Here is a 17,703-nt window from a genome sequence, read left to right as displayed (position 1 = left end):
TGGCCAACCTCCCCCTGAGTCTATGCATGTTTCTTCCATCACAGATCCCCTTCCTGCACCAGGAAGTGTTAACTTACACCCACAATCAGTTTTTGGGACAAGGAGTTAGATTAGCAGTTAATGGGGCTGGCTGATGTGGTGTGTTGGGACACTCGAATTTCACCTCTGGGACCTGGCTTCAAATTCAGCTTAAATTTAAATGGGATAATAGATTCTTGAGTCTGGGAGTGTTCCAAGAAAAGGAGAGGTTTACAGGGCTGTGGGGAAAGAGCAGGGATTAAGTGGGTAGCCCTTTCAAAAAGTCAACCCAGTGAGCTGAACGGTATTCTTCTGTGCTGCAAAGCTTGATATTGAGTTGGGTAGTTTCTTCCCAGTTCCTGGACCCTCAGCACAAAGCAAACCCTGCTTCTTGTGTCAACACCTTCAGGGGAGGAAAGGTGCAGATTGTAGGCTGTAGGCAAGAAAATCCTGGTTCACGGCAGCGTTACTCTTTTTATTTTTCCTAACACTTTTACTGTGCTGGTAGGGTTGAGAGTCCCTACTGTGCTTTAAGCTGTGTTTTGTCCTGTATAGCCGTGTGTTACAGGTCATGTTTTGACTGGCTTGCTGTTGCTTTTGGACCCTGCAGGGCGAGGGAGGCACTCCGACAGTGCCTGCCTGACCAGCTGAAGGACACCACATTTGCCCAGGTGCTGAAGGACGACACTACCACCAAACGTTGGCTGGCCCAACTCGTCAAAAACCTCCAGGAGGGGCAGGTGACCGACCCCCGAGGGATCCCCCTCCCGCCCCAGTGACTGAAATGACCCTCCCACATGCTGAGGCTGTCGGGCTGTATCATCGCTGCCAGAGCCTGGGTTTTGGGGATGGGGTCAGGTTGACGCTGTGTTTGTACATTTTTCTCTCTCAGAGGTGGACCAAGCTGTCAAGGATCACAGTGGTCTTTTGGAATAATGGGGATGTTCGACTTGAGGAGCTGGACAGTGAACTGCAGAGTGAAGCTGGACAACTCATCTTCTTTACCTCTGTCTCTCTCTGCTGCCAAACGTCAATCATTCGCCTCATGGAGTGTGGATAAGTCATGTCCCTGGGCTGGTTCACCAAGACCCCTTCTGGACTACATCAACTTCCAGTGTCATGTTTCCAGTCTCCGATTCTTACTTACTACCCTGCTCCTGGCTCACCCCCTCCCATTCATACTTGGTGTTCAGTTGACGATGTAAAGAAGATTTTGTCCAGAGTTCCCTGGGCCCGTGCTGGGTTAGTGTTGACATTAGGATTTGTCCTAGCTCTGTTTGTCTCTGGGAGACTTCTCTCTGTTACATGTAGCCTTGCTGCATCAGAAACTAGGGAATCGTTGGGTTCCAATGTGAGACCATTCACTATTTTAAAAATTATTCCTTATTACCCCCAACCACCCTCGCTCTCAATATCCTCCTCCATAGTTCCTTGTTAACATGCCAATTCATACCCTGACTCCCCGCACTGTCCCATAGGAAGACACTCATCCTGTTCCGGGGCACACCACTTGTGTTCTGTGTTGGTCTCCCCATGTGCCCGTTTATTCTCTGATCTTCATTAATGATCCAACAAGCCTCTAACTAAAGCCACGAGGTTCTGCTGAGATGTGGAATCTGCCTCTCCACAGGTACAGCTGGGAAGACGATACTTGGAGAGATGTGTGAGTAAAGCAGCCCTCTGGGCCGGTGGTCCATACATTCAACCATTTTGTATTCCATGATTCTTTGTTTCTATTCTCTTATCAACACTCCTCCCCCCCCCAGCCCCCAACAAGTTCAGAGGTTTGAGGGAATCTATTCTCTTGTGCCCTATTGCTGGCTGGCTGTGTTTAATACACCAGCTCAGCCCCGGGCTCTGGCTCAGGTGAAGTTCCCTTCAGCCTTGTTTCACCAGTGGGAGAACTTTCAGGTCAGACAGCACTTGCGCAGCCACTGCTGGTCAGCAGCTGGCCGATATTGGAGTAGATCTACCCCAGCACCCCGAACTGCCTTAACATACCCCAGCCTGACTTACACAAGACTCAGGGCCCCTGAGGTTCTGTAACACCTCCAGGACATCACTTGCAGTAATTCCCTCCTTCTCCTCCCCCTCTGACCCAATCCCATGGCACAAGAATGTAGATTCTGGGCCAATTCTGTCCCAAGATTTTTTTTTTTCTTTTTTTGGGGACATCCAAAGCTAAATGTAATAAATATTTTTAAAATGCTGTATGTAAATTGTGCTGATCAATGGATTCTGTTTAGGAAAATGGTGCATTGAAAGATGTTTACTGTGAGTTCCATAATGGTCCTGAGCTGTTTACGAAAATGATAGTTGCCACTTAACCCCTTGCTGGTTCACCTGATTATTATCCCCCTCTGCCCCGTCTCTAGCTAGGCGTAAAGTGGCTGTGAGCACATATTTGGTGCGTTAATGTCTGGTATTCGGAGTCCACGTGGTGTTTCCTGACACCATTCACTGAATTCCCCATTGGTTTGCAGATTTCTGTCAGTGTGATTGCACTGCTTGCACATTGTGGGTGGCATTTAATGCCCTCCTCTGACGTGTTTGGTGGCAGGAGGGTGCCTGGTGAAGGGACCCTGTTTCCTTCTTGCCAGGGCCTCCATTAAGTCCATGGTGGGAAGGTTCATGGCCGACCACCAGTTGAGGCCTTTAGGTGATTAATAAATGCCCTCTTAAGGGCCTCATCCTGCCTCAGACATGAAGGGGGGGGTGAGTACTCACCATGCCGGGAGCCAAAAAAGCATACCTTGTATGGTTGCTTGCAGGCTTCCAGGGCAAGCCCCTCGTTCAAAGGCACTTGGTGGCTGATCGAGAGACCTGGCATCAGGAAGGTGGAGGGAGGGGGATATCCCCTGCCCTACCCACAATCTCACACACGTGACTGGGCCCATTGGTGACCCTGGGCCTCAGGTGGCTGCATTACCGGTGCTAGCCACTGCTGCCCTGGTAGCGCTGCTGAGCAGCGAAGAGTTACCAGCCTCTGATTGGCTGGCAGCTCTTGGCGGGTGGAATTTCCACTCCCGGGGTCCTTGATTCCATGAAAGGCTCTCGCTGCCGCCCAGTTAGATGCCTGATTGGCATGTAACTCAGCAGGCTTTCCCCGAAAAGAGACAACGTGGGGCTCTCATTGGCTGCCCAGCTGGCGGGCAAGGCCCCTGTCACCTCTGTTAAATAGCACCGTGGGTGCAGGTTGAAGTGTACAAGGTGTGAAATGTGTGGTATGGTGTGGAGTGGGGAAGACTGTGTTACTGCAGATAATTGGAACAGTGTTGATATATAATAAAAACAGAAACATGCTGGAAATACACTGGCCAAATCTTGTTTACCTCCCTCAGGGTGATTTACAGCCAAAAGCTTGCATTTTCTCTTTACAGATTCTCGTGCCTAGTGTGCATTTCCCACTCTTTATTTCAAATTGACAGCGTTAGCAAGCTCACCCGTCATTCAATCACTCAAGTGCAAATTAAAGAGATAATGTTTTGGCATGCAGCCCAGGGGTAATTTGAGACATGATGTGCGGTGAGCGTGGGGTGACTCGGGAGGAACAGGTGACTTTGGGCTGCTGGTTCCCAAATCTCTCCACCCCTGGAGGTTTTCCTCACCTCACGTCTGGGTCTGTTGTGGACTCAATTGATAGCTCTGATTAATCAACAAATCCGTTATGTTGATGGGGTGAGATGAAATAAGATGGAAGGATGTGGAACATAAACGCCAGCACGTACCAAATGGCCTGTTTCTGTAAGTTCTATGGAACACTGCCTGGGGAAAGAAGCCTGGTCTCACCAGCCGAAGAGGAATTCAAAACAATGTGCTGAATTTGGCAGAGAGGATTTTTGTAATGGCCTGGTGTTCTTGCTGCGGGGGTGGGGGTGGTGGGGTGGGGGTGGGTGGCGGGGTCCATGTTATATGCAAACACTCAGCGTAAGCATATGCTGATCACAGTCCACACACTTGAGTTCCTGGAGTCGCTAGGTAGAAGTGTGGAGTGAGCTGTCCGCAAGCATGACCCAGACCTCCCTGTCGCTTGCCATTTTAACACTCCACCTTGCTCTCATGCCCACATGTCTGTTCTTGGCCTGCTGCATTGTTCCAGTGAAGTTCAACACAAACTGGAAGAACAGCACCTCATCTTCCGACTAGGCACTTTACAGCCTTCCGGACTTAATATTGGGTTCAACAATTTCAGATCATGAACTCTCTCCTCCATCCCCACCTTCTTTCCGATCCCCCTTTTTTCAATAATTTATAATCTTTTTTACACTATATTTTTTTTCTTTTCCCTCCTATTTTAAAATTTATTTTGATCTATTGTTTCATCTCCACATTTTTAGTCCATTTCGATCCCTTCCCTCCCACCCTCACCCCTAGTAGGGCCATCTGCCACTAGCTTGCTTCCCTTAATGTCCCCATTAGATCCTTTAGATAATATCCTTTAGATAATATCACCACCGTCAACACCCTTTTGTCTAAGACATCTTTGGCAATCTCTTATTGGCCTCCACCTATCACTGGCCCTCTATCGAGCTCTCCTGTCCCACCTCCTTTTACCAGCTTATATTTCATCTCATTTCTACATGTCTTAGTTCTGAAGAAGGGTCATATGGACTCAATGTCAACTGTATTCCTCTCTGAAGGTGCTGTCAGACCTGCTGAGTTTTTCCAGGTATTTTAGGAAAGAGGGTGTTGGGTGATTAGAATTTATGGGGAAGAGAAGCATTTGGAGAAATCGAGCTGTCAAGTGTCAGTGGTGTGGCTGAGGACCTTCAGGGAGAGGGTAGGGACAGAGGCTGGTAGTATTACAGAAGATGCAGTTGAATGGCTTAAGACAACCGACGTGGAGATGGGTAGTATGCTTGTTTTTGTTTCAAGAGGACAGGTGAGTGAAATTAATTGCTGTAATTTAAAACCCTCCTTAAAATTTACCTGTGACAAAGCTTATATTGTTCACCCCATGTTTCCCATGTGCAGCATCCATTTCCTTTTCTTTGTGCCTTACGCAAAATCCAGGTTATTTACAAGTATTCAAAATGTTATTTTCCCTAAGACAGGATGTTTGATAGGTGGGGCAAGGGTTAAGAGAAGGGTTGGGGCTGTGGTGCTGGGTATTGTTGATGTACATGAGAAAAGTAACCCCATCTGTACAGATGTTACTTAGGGGCAACATGTAGGTGAGGGAGAGGAAGGGGCCAGATATGATCCTTGGGAGACCCTGGAAGTGATAGTGGGCAGTTACATTCCTTTCACCAGCTGTCTTCAGAGTCTGAGGTCTCTGAATAAACATCAGATAGGCTCCCAGCCAAAGAGATCTTGTGAGGAAACTCCTTTTGCACCAGCTCTCAGGTCGCTTTGCATTAAAAATGCATTTGTGGAACAGTGTTACCAAACACAAATGATAGCATTGCAATGTGTCTAGACAGCAGAATTTTACACCCACTGCCTCCTCAAGCTGCAGTCAGAGGACTTCTGAGAATTTCACCCAAGGCGTAGGGGTCATTTGGAAGAATTTGATCCCGGGCTGTGTGTCTGGGTTATGCTATCCATGCAGTTTGTTTCAGGACATTCTGTACTTGGCTCAATTAATTTTTTTTCTCTCTCAAAATAACCAGCTGGTGACCCATCAATTACAGCAGGTTCAGTGTGGCGCGTGTGCCAGAATCCTGACAGTCTGTTTTAGCCCCGCCCTCACATCCCCGACACAAATAACCAGAAGAATTAAATGCATCAATGAAGTACTTTCAAGAGTAATTACTCTGTTGGTGTGGTGGCACAATTCCTCCTTCAGCCAACAGTTTAATTGTGTTAATTTCTCCCTAGTTGTTCATCAGCTGTTAAGACTTCTCATGGACATGCCTAGGTTCTAGATAAATGCAAAATGTTTCTTACAGTCCCTCCCCTCAAGCACTTCATCAGCATCTGGGCTCATGAAGATAATGTTAAGCAGCTTGTGCACTGGTTTCTCCTGGGGCAGAGGGTGAAGACAGGAGGTTTAGAGGTGCCTAAGGGGCTGTAGGGAGGTCTTATGGCACAGTGGATAGTGTCCCTGCCTCCGAACCAGAAGCTTTGGGTTTAAGTCCCAATTCAGGACTTGGTGGCCGGGGAGGTGCGTTCATAACGCGGTCAAACAGGTTGGTTATGAGCCTATAAATCCTTCCAACACGCCAGTGTCGGGGTAAGTAAGGAAGAGATTCCTGGTCAGTCATGTGATGGAAAGAAAGCTGGACCCTGTACCATCACCATCCACCGTGCTAGACTTCAGCATAAGTGTAAAAGGAATGAACTGTAACACACCCATGTAGGGCCTGTAGGTGGCAGTGGAGGTGAGCTGGTTTGACACAGCCTATTTAATCGTGACCTAGAAGATGGAGAGACATTGCAGGATGAGGAGACAGAACTATCATGGCTGAGGGTGGATGTTTGCACTGGTTAAAATTGAGAAAAATGAGTATTGCATAGAATTTTACAGGTCATTCGGCCCAACTGGTCCATGCTGGCACTTAGGCTCCACAAAAGCCTCCTCCCACCACTCTTCTACCTAACCATCCATGTATCATTTTATTCCTCTCTCCCTCGTGCGTTTATGTAGCTTTCCCTTAAATGCATCTACGTTATTTGCCTGTTTTTGGTACCAAGTTCCACATTTTTACCACTCGCCTGGTAAAGACACTTTTTAAAAAATTTCCAATTGGATTTATTAGTGACAATCTTATATTGATGGTCACAAGTTTGGGTCTCCCCCCACAAATGGAAACATCTCTCCGTCTACCCTATTAAACCCTATCGTCATTTAAAGGATCCCTTTGAGGTCACCCTCAGCTTTCTCATTTCTAGCCTCAGTCTTGTGCACAAGACTATGTAAAGATGGCAAAGAGACTTGGGTATAGCAGTGTAGTGGTTACTTTATTAGTGAGTTCAAATTCCACAACTGCAGTTTGAAAATTTGAATTCAGTTTCGAAAAAAACCCCAGAAGTAATCACTAAGATAAAAGCAAAATACTGCGGATGCTGGAAATCTGAAACAAAAACAAAAATAGCTGGAAAAACTCAGCAGGTCTGACAGCATCTGCGGAGAGGAATACAGTCAATGTTTCGAGTCTGTATGACTCTTCATCAGAGCTGTGTTCCTCTCCGTAGATGCTGTCAGACCTGCTGAGTTTTTCCAGCTATTTCAGTTTTTGTTCCAGAAGTAATAAACTGGTAAGCGTTAAAGTGATCATGAACATGTTGTATTGTATTAAAAAAACCCAACTAAATGTCCCTTGAGAGAAGGAAACCTGTTCTTCTGACCTGGTCTAGGCCTCTGTGACTCCAGTCCCGCACCAACATGGTTGCCTCTTAACTGCTACCTGAAAAGCCAGCCAGCTCTGCCATACTGCAAAGAGTTAACAGTACTGTGGCTGCTCACTCAGCACATGGACCGCAGCGGTTCAAGAAGGTGGCTCACCACCACCTTCTCAAGGGTAACTAGGTACAGGCAATAAATGCTTCCTGAGAATGAATAATAACAGAATAATTGTGGTGGTTTGGGAACTGGCAGTAATGAAAGGATTTTGAGATGGGTCAAACGGCAGATACTCAAACTTTGAGAAAGTGTTGGGGAAAGACGACAGATTCAAGATAGCATAGACACTTTGAGACTATCCTTCCATGTGCGTAGCTATGACAGGGAGTGTTATCACACAGCAGCTGGTAAAGGCTGATTTGTTTAAATCCCAGAGGGAAACTTGAACAACTGTCATAACCTATATTTTCAATTGATAGGGTTGAGATGCAGCTCTGGATTCAGGAATAAGACCACCGAGCCTCAAGTGGTTTTTATGTAAAACTAAATTAAACATTTATTAATTTGCTAAACCAGCCACCTTCCGATCACTGAAACTATCCACCCACCACCACCCCCCACTCCACCCCCCTCTTCGGAATAGGAAGCTCCAGAGGAGCTGAATATTATTTAAATGGAGAAAGACTGCAGAAAGCTACAGCACAGAGGGATTTGGAGGGCCTCATGCATGAATCCTAAAAAGCTAACATACAAGTTCAGCAGGTAATAGGGAAGGCAAATGGAATGTTGGCCTTTATTTCATAAGGGAATGGAATATAAAAATAGAGAAGTCTTGCTAAAACTATACAAGGCATTAGTTAGACCACACCTAGAATACTGTGAACAGTTTTGGTCCCCTTATCTGAGGAAAGATATACTGGCATTGGAGGCAGTCCAGAGAAGGATCACTAGGTTGATCCTGGGTATGGAGGGATTTTCTTACGAAGAGAGGTTGAGTAGGTTGGGCCCGTACTCATTGGAGTTTAGAAGATTGAGAGGCGACCTTATTGAAACATATAAGATTCTCAAAGGACTTGACAGGGTAGATGCTGAGAGGTTGTTTCCCCTTGTGGGAGAGTCTAGGACCAGAGGGCATAATCTCAGAGTAAGGGGCTGTCCATTTAAGATAGAGATGAGGAGGCATTTCTTCTCTAAGGGTAGTCAATCAGTGGTATTCTTTACCGCAGTGGGCTGTAGAGGCTGGGTTGTTAAGTATATTCAAGGCTGAGATAGATTTTTAATCAGTAAGGGAATCAAGGGTTATGGGGGAAAAGGCAGGAAAATTGTGTTGAGGATTATCAGATCAGCCATGATCTCATTGAATGGCGGAGCAGACTCGATGGGCTGAATGGCCTACTTCTGTTCCTATGTCTTATGGTCTAATTTAACAACAAATTAAACACATATACATGTCTACAAATTGCTACCATGCTAATTTTTAAACAAATCCCCAAATTAATCACTCCCAGGTAAATCTTCACCAAGGCAACAATAACCCGTAGACTTTAAACAGACACCAGGCAAAGCACATTTGACCTTAGGGATTCAAAATGAGATTCCTATCAATTTGTTTCCTTTGCAGACACAGTTGTAGGGCTTACAGGCTGCTTAGATCTTAAATGCCTCTGATCCACACACACAAACTCCTTTCTATTTATACCAAGCTTTTCCTTTGAATGTAAATTTTCCATTATATCACTAGGTTTTTAAGATTTTATTCCTAACAATAATCCTTTCATTCCACCAATTTTATTAGTAATATAAACACATTGCTTGGTGTCTCCCAGCTAGGTGCAAGATTTCACCCATCCTTTTGAATAGTTTATTCAACAAATGCTAATTTACACTTTACCTTATGTTTCCCTAATTAATATCAAAACACCCAGACTGGCTGGTTTTAATCCATTTAAGACACACGTAGACACAGACCTGACTACAATTCCTATTTAAAAATAGTTTCCAATAACATTATAGACATTAATCTCTCTTCATGGCAGGGAGTTCTGGATAGGAGGCGTGGTTATTGCATAGTCCTTGTTGAACATGATGTTAAGATTCACCATCTGGATTCCACAAGAAGAACAGCCACAAGGGGGAGAGATGGAGCAGGGACAGGTGGCACCTATGGAATTGTACCTATATAAGGAAGTACCCAATAAGGAAGCAGCACCTTCAAGGAGAATTCTTGAGGAGGTGGATGAAGATTTGGGAAAGAAATGCTGAAGTTGGAAGGAGCATCTGTGTCAGACTGTTGCCCCCCACCTGAGTGTAAACTCTGCTGAACTTGCCTTCAGCCACCTCTCCTGTTTGCTCCCCACAGGTCAACATATTACCTCATGCTGGGCGGCAGCCTGATGGTTTTGTGAAACACTTCACTGTCTAATCCTCATTATCGTCATTTGGTAGTACAGAACTTGAGTATCACTGAAAAAAAGAGACATGTCTAAGCTTTTTGTCTTGCACTCGTCAGGATACTCGCAAGAATACCAGTATGTGTGGGGAAAAGCAACAACTTATACTGTATGTGAAGAGACTACAGATTGGTTGGCAAGTGGTATTGCCATGGAGAATGCACCACTGATGGTGACTGACAGTTAACTGCCAAGCATTGTTTGAAATTTAAACCAGGCAGCTTGAACCTGATTGGTCAAAGCATTGCCCTGAGGCATGAGTCAGCGAATGGCTGTCACTTGTTTTGTTTAGCAGAAACAGGCACAATGTATGTACATGTTCTTCCTGTCTGCAAGAACCCTGTGTGTAGCTTCCAGTATACACACATGCTCCACACACTGAGCCCGACTGACAATCTTAAACTGGTTGTCAGTGTAATTCTTTGCACATTAAAGATCATTGAGCAAATGTTGTCCAATCACAGAATCACACCTAATGTTGGACACTTTTGAATTTTGGAAGCCCGGGCTGCTTGTGTTAGATCTGTACCCTGCCCATTGCGAACAGCAGCTGGGACATGCTGTTTGATACCATCTGCCAGTCTTTGGGACATACAACCAACACACCTAGTATCACACTGACACTGGAATTCTATACCACATCACTCAATTGTGTGATAGGCAGAATTTTTTTGGCTTGCCAGCAGCATCCTGTTAGTGGTGAATACCACTCATGATGATCCTGCATAGTAGCAGCATGAAACATTTAGCTTTACCAAATTTTTGAGATACCTTACCCTTCCCGGCTAATCTGAGGTAGACTGGGCACTTCTCAGGGCTGAAAGTGACAGCCTTAGGCTCAGTATCTGAGGAGACGTGAATGGTGCTGAACATTGTGCAAACATCAGCGAACATCCCCACTTCTGACCTTATGATGGAAGGAAGGTCGTTGATGGGGCATCAAGGATCCCTAGCTGGAGTCAATGGGAATCAGGGGGAAAACTCCCTGCTGGTTGGAATCATACCTAGCACAAAGGAAGATGGTTGTGGTTGTTGGAGGTCGATCATCTCCGCTCCAGGACATCACTGCAGGAGTTCCTCAGGGTAGTGGCCTAGGCCCAACTGTCTTCAGTTGCTTCATCAATGACCTTCCTTCCTAAGGTCAGAAGTGGGGATGTTCGCTGATGATTGCACAATGTTCAGCACCATTCCCGACTCCTCAGATGCTGAAGCTGTTCATGAGTTTGCGTGATAAACAGTGTGAAATGATCTGATCAGGGTGGCTGTTATCCTGCAGGATACCTTTGTGCCCTATTTGCATGGTGAACAAACGACCCCAGCCTGATTTACGAGGTTGCCCATAAGACCAATCTTCTAGTGTGTGGAACTGTGAGAATCCCAATGCGTTTATTGACTTCACATGCAACTTTCACATGCAACGTGAATGTCTTACAGCGTTGCGAGGCCTTAAGACCAACCCGGACACACATCAGTAAACCTGACAAAGGGACTGGAGTACTCATTCTTAACTGCCCCTAGCCAAGCTGTTCCAGTACAGCTAAAACACTGGCAGCTACCTGGCTATGTGGAAAATTGCCCAGGTATGTCCTGTACACAAAATGCAGGACAAATCCAACCTGGCCAATTACTGCCCTATCAGTCTACTTTCCATCATCAGTAAAGTAATGGAAGGGGTCATCAACAGTGCTATCAAGCGGCACTTGCTTAGCAATAACCTGCTCACTCACAACCAGTTTGGGTTCTGTCCGGGCCACTCAGCTCCTTATTTCACTACAATCTTGGTTCAAACATGGACAAAAGAGCTGAGCTCCCGAGGTGAGGTGAGAGTGACTGCCCTTGACATCAAGGCCATATTCAACCGAGTGTGACATCAAGGAGCCCTAGCAAAACTGGAGTCAATGGGACTCGGGAAGAAAACTCTCCACTGGTTGGAGTCATACCCAGCACAAAGGAAAATGGTTGTGGTTGTTGGAGGTCAGTCATCTCAGCTCCAGGACATCACTGCAGGAGTTCCTCAGGGTAGTGTCCTAGGCCCAACAATCTTCAGCTGCTTCATCAATGACCTTCCTTCCATCATAAGGTCAGAAGTGGGATGTTCGCCGATGATTGCACAATGTTCAGCACCATTCGCGTCTCCTCAGATGCTGAAGCAGTCCATGTCCAAATGCAGCAAGAACCTGGACAATATCCATGCTTGGGTTGACAAGTGGCAAGTAATATTCACACCACACAAGTGTCAGGCAATGACCATCTCCAACAAGAGAGAATGTAACCATTGCCCCTTGACATTCAATTGCATTACTATCACTGAATCCCCCACTATCAACATCCTGAACTGGACTAACCATATAAATACTGTGGCTACAAGAGTAGGTCAAAGACTCGGAATCCTGCAGTGAGTAACTCACCTCCTGACTCTCCGAAGCCTGTCCACCATCTACAAGGCACAAGTCAGGAGTGTGATGGAATCCTCCCCACTTGTCTGGATGAGTGCAGCTCCCATTACACTCAAGGAGCTTCACACCATCCAGGACAAAGCAGCCCCGCTTGACTGGTACCACATCCACAAACATTCACTCCCTCTACCACTGACGCACAGTAGCAGCAGTGTGTGTACCATCTACAAGATGCACTGCAGGAATTTGATGTGCCCTGTTTCAGCAGCAAGTTTGCACGGTGAACAAATGGCTCCAGCCTGATTTACCAGGTTGTCCACAAGACCAATCTTCTAGAGTGTGGAGTAGTAAGAATCCCAATGAGCATATTGACCAGTGAAGGTAGGCCTGCAGGTAGAGAATCCCCTGGCAGATTTCTCAACTAGTACGTGGAGGAAAGGGAGCTCATTTGACTACTCCATTTCAAAGGTGAATTTGAGAGCAGGATGAAGCCCATTAAGATGTGTCAGGAAATCGTTACTGGCAGCTGCAGATTTAAATATAGCAAATGTATCATCCACATATCTGAAATACACCAGGGATAGGAGCTGGGTGTCGTTCCATCAAAGACACGTTTCTCATGGAACCCAACAAAGGTACTTGCGAGAGTTGGGTCTGGAGGGAATCCATGGCAACACCATCCATTTGGAGATACATGGTGTCATTAAAACTGAACTCAACCTCCCGAGTTGTGGAGTTCATAAGTTCAATGAATTCTGGTTCACGCAATGGTGGCAGGTCTAGATTGCCATGGTATAGTGCTGCAGCACAAATATCTATGGCTTCTGCATTTCCAAGTCAGGATGGTGAGTGACTTGGAGGGGAACTTCCAGGGTGTTCCCATCTATCTGCTGCCCTTGTCCTTCTAGATGGTAGTGGTCGAGGGTTTGGAAGGTGCTGCCGAAGGAGCCTTGGTGAGTTATTGCAGCGCATCTTGTAAATGGTACACACACTGCTGCTACTGTGCGTCTGTGGTGGATGTATCTTTCCCTGCTGCCCCCTCCCTGTTGCCCTCTCCCTGTCTCCATCCCCCCATCGCCCTCTCTCTGTATAAGACCATAAGACATAAGAGCAGCAGTAGGCAATTCAGCCCATTGAGTCTGCTCCACCATTCATTGAGATCATGGCTGATCTGATAATCCTCAACTCCACTTTCCTGCCTTTTCCCCATAACCCTTGATTCCTTGACTGATTAACAATCTGTCTATCTCAGCATGGAATATTCTTAATGACCCAGCCTCTACAGGCCTCTGTGATAAAGAGTTCCACAGATTAACTACCCTCTGAGAGAAGAAATTCTTCCTCATCTCTCCCTGTCTCTCTCTGCCCTTCTCTCTCCTTGACCCTCTCTTTCTCCATGCCCCTCTCTCTCTCCCTGGCCCCCTCTCTCTCCCCACCTCCCTCTCTCTCCCCACCCCTTCTCTCTTCCTGCCCACTTCTCTCTCCCCGCATCCTTCTCTCTCCTGCCCCTCTCTCTCTCCCTGCCCCTTCCCTCTCCTCACCCCCTTCCCTGTCTCTGCCCCCCACTCTCTCCCCGCCCCCTTCTCTCTCCCTGCCCTTCTATTTCCCAGCCCCCCCCTCTCTCTATCTCTTTCTCTTTCTCTCTCATTCTCCTTCTGAGTCCCTCTGCCTCCCTCTGCCACCCTGCCTCTCTCACCGCTTCTCCCTCAGTCTCTCTCTCTCCATTTCTCTCTCTCCTTCTCTCTCTCTCTCCATCTCCCTCGCTCTCTCTCTCACCGTCTGTCCCTCCCTCTTTCTGTCCTTTCCTCCCTCTCTCTCCATCCCTCCGACTCTCTCCGTCCATGTGTCTCTAACCGTCCATCTGTCAGTCTCTTCCTATCCATCTCTCTGTCTTTCCATCTGCCTTTCTATCTCCCAATCACCTTCACCCTTTCAGGATTTTGCCCGCCCTGTATTTATTATTGGGATGACCCATTTACTTTGGTAAAGCCTGTGATTTTACTTTTGTGCAATTTCCCCCCTTCAGACCAAAGGGAACAGGAGAGTTATCTGAAAGAGGGTTAATTGATTTCCTGATTATGACATCATTAGGTTCCAAGAAATGCCCATGTGACCTGAGGTTGCAGTGGGGATTAAAAGCTGAGAAGCAAAAGGGTAAATTGAAAACTAATTGGTGGGGTTCCAGCCTGCCTGTTGGCAGGAAGTTCAGAACACGTAGAATAGGTGTGAAACAAGCAAGAGTCTCCACAAATAGATCAGTTTTCTGTTTGGCAGTTTAGAACAGTTCCTGGTGTTGAAGCAGGTCTCTGAGATTACAGCATAGACTGTGTTGCTGCGTGAGTTATATAGTTGGAAAGGACAGAGAGATGAAGACAGAAAGAGGAGGGGATTGTGGATTGGACAAGGGTCACTGTTGCTGTTTCAGAGTTGCGAGAGTCCACCAGACTCGAGGGCCAAAACGATTGACTGGGAAGTGAGAGAACCGACATAACGGAGGCCGAGTTGAAATGACTGAGATTGCACAGAGTGTCACATTTGTGTTGGAAGTAATGCAGGTGCTTGTAACTATTTGAGACATATCTGTATTGACTATTAAAGTGAAAATTACCTTTTTATTTGTAATATCCTTCACCCGTTAATTAATGTTTAAATTATGTTGATTTTAGCTGGTTTACTGTAGAAGTTTTAGAAAAGTAAAATCTTGCCCATTGATTTTCTTTCTGTTGGTTTGGTGGGGATTCCTCTATTTTAAAAATTATCGGTCTCTATGGGAATTGTAACATTATCGTGCTCCCTCCATCTCTCCCCCTTCTTCCTCCTGTCCACTGCTTGTTGTGCCTTTCCTCCCCTGCCTGCCTCTTACCCTGTATCTTAATCTGTCTCTCTCTTTCTCTCCCTCTTTCTCTCTCTCCCAACGTTTCTCCCTCAGTTTATTTCCCTCCATCCTCTCCCTTCTTCTTTCTCTCTCCATCTGCCTCCTTCTCTCCCCTTTCCCCCCCTCTATCCTTCTCTCCCCATCTCCCTCCATCCTTTGCTCCTGACGAAGAATTCTTCATTGTTGTTGTGATGTTTATTTCCTCTTCCTTTACGAAGCTGGTGGAATGAATTATTGATTACCTGGCAGATGTCGTGGTGCCAGGGAGTCTATTGACACAGCAGGCAGTACCAATGCTAATCAAACCGTCAGGACAAGGGCATACTGGAGCTGACCTACAACTGTCAGTCACCAACCCACAAGAGCGTTGACTGTCCCCAGTTCCTGGAATGAGGCAAACACTCAGATCAGGTTCTGTGTCATTAAAAATGCAGAACCCCACTCCAAAGGCTAGAAAGGTTACTCTCTGCTTCCCTGGGAGATGTGAAGAAATTAAAGGTGTACTGTTGCCAAAACTGTTCACCTTTGGACCTTTTATTTCACTAGAGTTACACTGGTTCTGCCATATCAATAGTGTGAAGTGCTAGGGACGGTGTATCTCGGAATCGTACATCGTAGAAGTCCATTCGGCCTATTGTGTCTCTGCTGGCTCTTTGAAAGAACTATCCAATGACTCCCACTTCCCCTGCTCTTTCCCCGTTCCCTGCAAAATTTTCCTTTCAAGTATTTATCCAGTTCACTTTTGAAAGTTCCCACAGTTTCCACAGCGCATTCCCGATCACAACTCACTGTGGAAAAACATTTCTCCTCACCTCCCTCCGGGTTCTTTTGCCAATTACCTTCAATTGGTGTCCCTCTGATTATCGACCCTCCAGCCACTGGAAATAGTTACCATATCAAAACCATTCACAATTTGTGAGTACCTCTATTAAAAATCCACTTAATCTTCCCTGCTGAAAGGGAAAAAAAACAAACAAAATGATTTTATATCGTGCCTTGCATGACCTTAAGAAGCCTCAAAGTAATTTATGTTTCTGTTCCAGGCGTAGTCACTGCTGTAATGTAGGAAATATAGAGTCAATTCACACACAGCAAGCACCCATGTACAACAATGTTAGAATGACCAGATCATTTAGCTATTGTGATGTTGGCTGAGTGATAAATATTGACCAGAACACTGGGGAGAACCTCCTTGATCCTCTGAAAAGTCTTTTAAGGGCCATTAAGAGCCTTATCCTGCTGGCACTGATATTTTACTCATGGCCAGACGAGACCCATGCCATTTGGGAATCCTGACATTCTAGCTGCATGGGCTAGTGTTGGACAAAGGGGTTGGGGGTTGTGATGGGACCTCCTTTGCAGTCTCCTGGACCAAACGGAGTCACCCCCTCAAAGGTCATTCCTCTCCTCTAGCCTCTTGAACCCACCCTCCCACCTCCGTTCACCATACCTCGCTGAGGCCCCTGGCCCTGGACATACCTGGGCTCCTCAACATGGTCGGACAGCCTGTAGTACCAGCAATGCAGTGCTCCCATTGGCGTTGATGTGACTTCAGAGCTGCCAGCCAATCTGATCAGCTGTCAATCCTCTAAGGCGAGACTTCCTCCCAAGAAAGGGTGGGGAGGTCTCGCCTTAAACCAATTAACCCTGCTCCCAGTGTTAAATTACTGTGGGACAGCTATCGGGATCTCACCAAGGCTCCTTAGACAGCACCTTCCAAACCCATGACCACCACAGACCCATGACCACCACCATCTAGAAGGACAAGGGCAGCAGATAGATGGGAACACCACCATCTGGAAGTTCCCCTCCAAGTCACTCACCATCCTGACTTGGAAATACATCACCGTTCCTTCACTGTCGCTGGGTCACAATCCTGGAACTCCCTCCCTAACAGCACTTTGGGTGTACCTACAGCTCATGGACTGCAGCGGTTCAAGAAGGCAGCTCACCACCACCTTCTCAAGGGCAATTAAGGATAAGCAATAAATAATGGCCTAGCCAGCAATGCCCACATCCCATGAATGAATTTTTTAAAAATCATGGCGGATTGGGGGAGGTACAATGACGCCTCGTAAGATCCAGCCCAATGGCTTGTCTCATATCACCCAAGAACCTGTGTTCCAATGAAAATGTCCCAATTTCTCAAGTCTTCTACCATATTTGTATTTCCTCATAACAGACAGGATCCCAAAGAAGCCTCATTGGTCTCTCTCTAAAGCAGTAGTTTTCAACCTTTTTCTGGTTATGCCCCGTCTCCTTCCTGTCATGTGGAGTCCAGTACAATACACTGGAAACTCTCAAGGGCAGAGGCAGGTGGAAACTACAGTTGGATTTAGTGCCAGCTTCAGGGTTAGGCAGGAAACACTCCAGACAGGGTTCCTGAGCTGATATTTAGCAGTTACACGTAAAAGATTCTGTGTGCATGCAGGGTTAAGGCAGTATCTGGCTCAGTTGTGGCCAAATAGTCAATACTCAGTGTCTGGAATCACACATGATGAATAGTGCTTGGAGGGGCACTGGACGACACCAGTGGACCTGCACCCCAGGAGAGGGAAATGATTTATATAGGATAGCTGGTGCTCCCCCTTCACCTCCATCACCATCTCTATTCCCTTCATTTCCATTCACCTCCCCACTCCATTCTCCGCATTGCGCAGGTTGTTCCTTTTATTGGCT

The 17,703-nt window shown here is 46.5% G+C and overlaps 1 protein-coding gene across 2 annotated transcripts in view; it reads left to right on the top strand.

The window, feature by feature from the left end:
• The window catches only part of cnot9 (CCR4-NOT transcription complex subunit 9), a 32,722-nt gene extending 29,395 nt beyond the window's left edge, over positions 1-3,327 (top strand). The window contains exon 8 of one of the 2 annotated variants that reach the window (XM_041201734.1): positions 629-3,327. In XM_041201734.1, coding sequence (XP_041057668.1) covers positions 629-797 — 169 coding nt within the window. In that variant the 3' untranslated portion in view covers positions 798-3,327. The remainder of the gene's footprint in view (positions 1-628) is intronic. The other variant, XM_041201735.1, reaches the window with a different exon arrangement.
• Positions 3,328-17,703: the final 14,376 nt, after the last annotated feature.

Source organism: Carcharodon carcharias, chromosome 12 (assembly GCF_017639515.1).
Source record: "Carcharodon carcharias isolate sCarCar2 chromosome 12, sCarCar2.pri, whole genome shotgun sequence".
Lineage (NCBI taxonomy): Eukaryota > Metazoa > Chordata > Chondrichthyes > Lamniformes > Lamnidae > Carcharodon > Carcharodon carcharias.
Note: the sequence above shows the minus strand (reverse complement) of the source record. Positions and strands in the feature narration are given on the sequence as shown.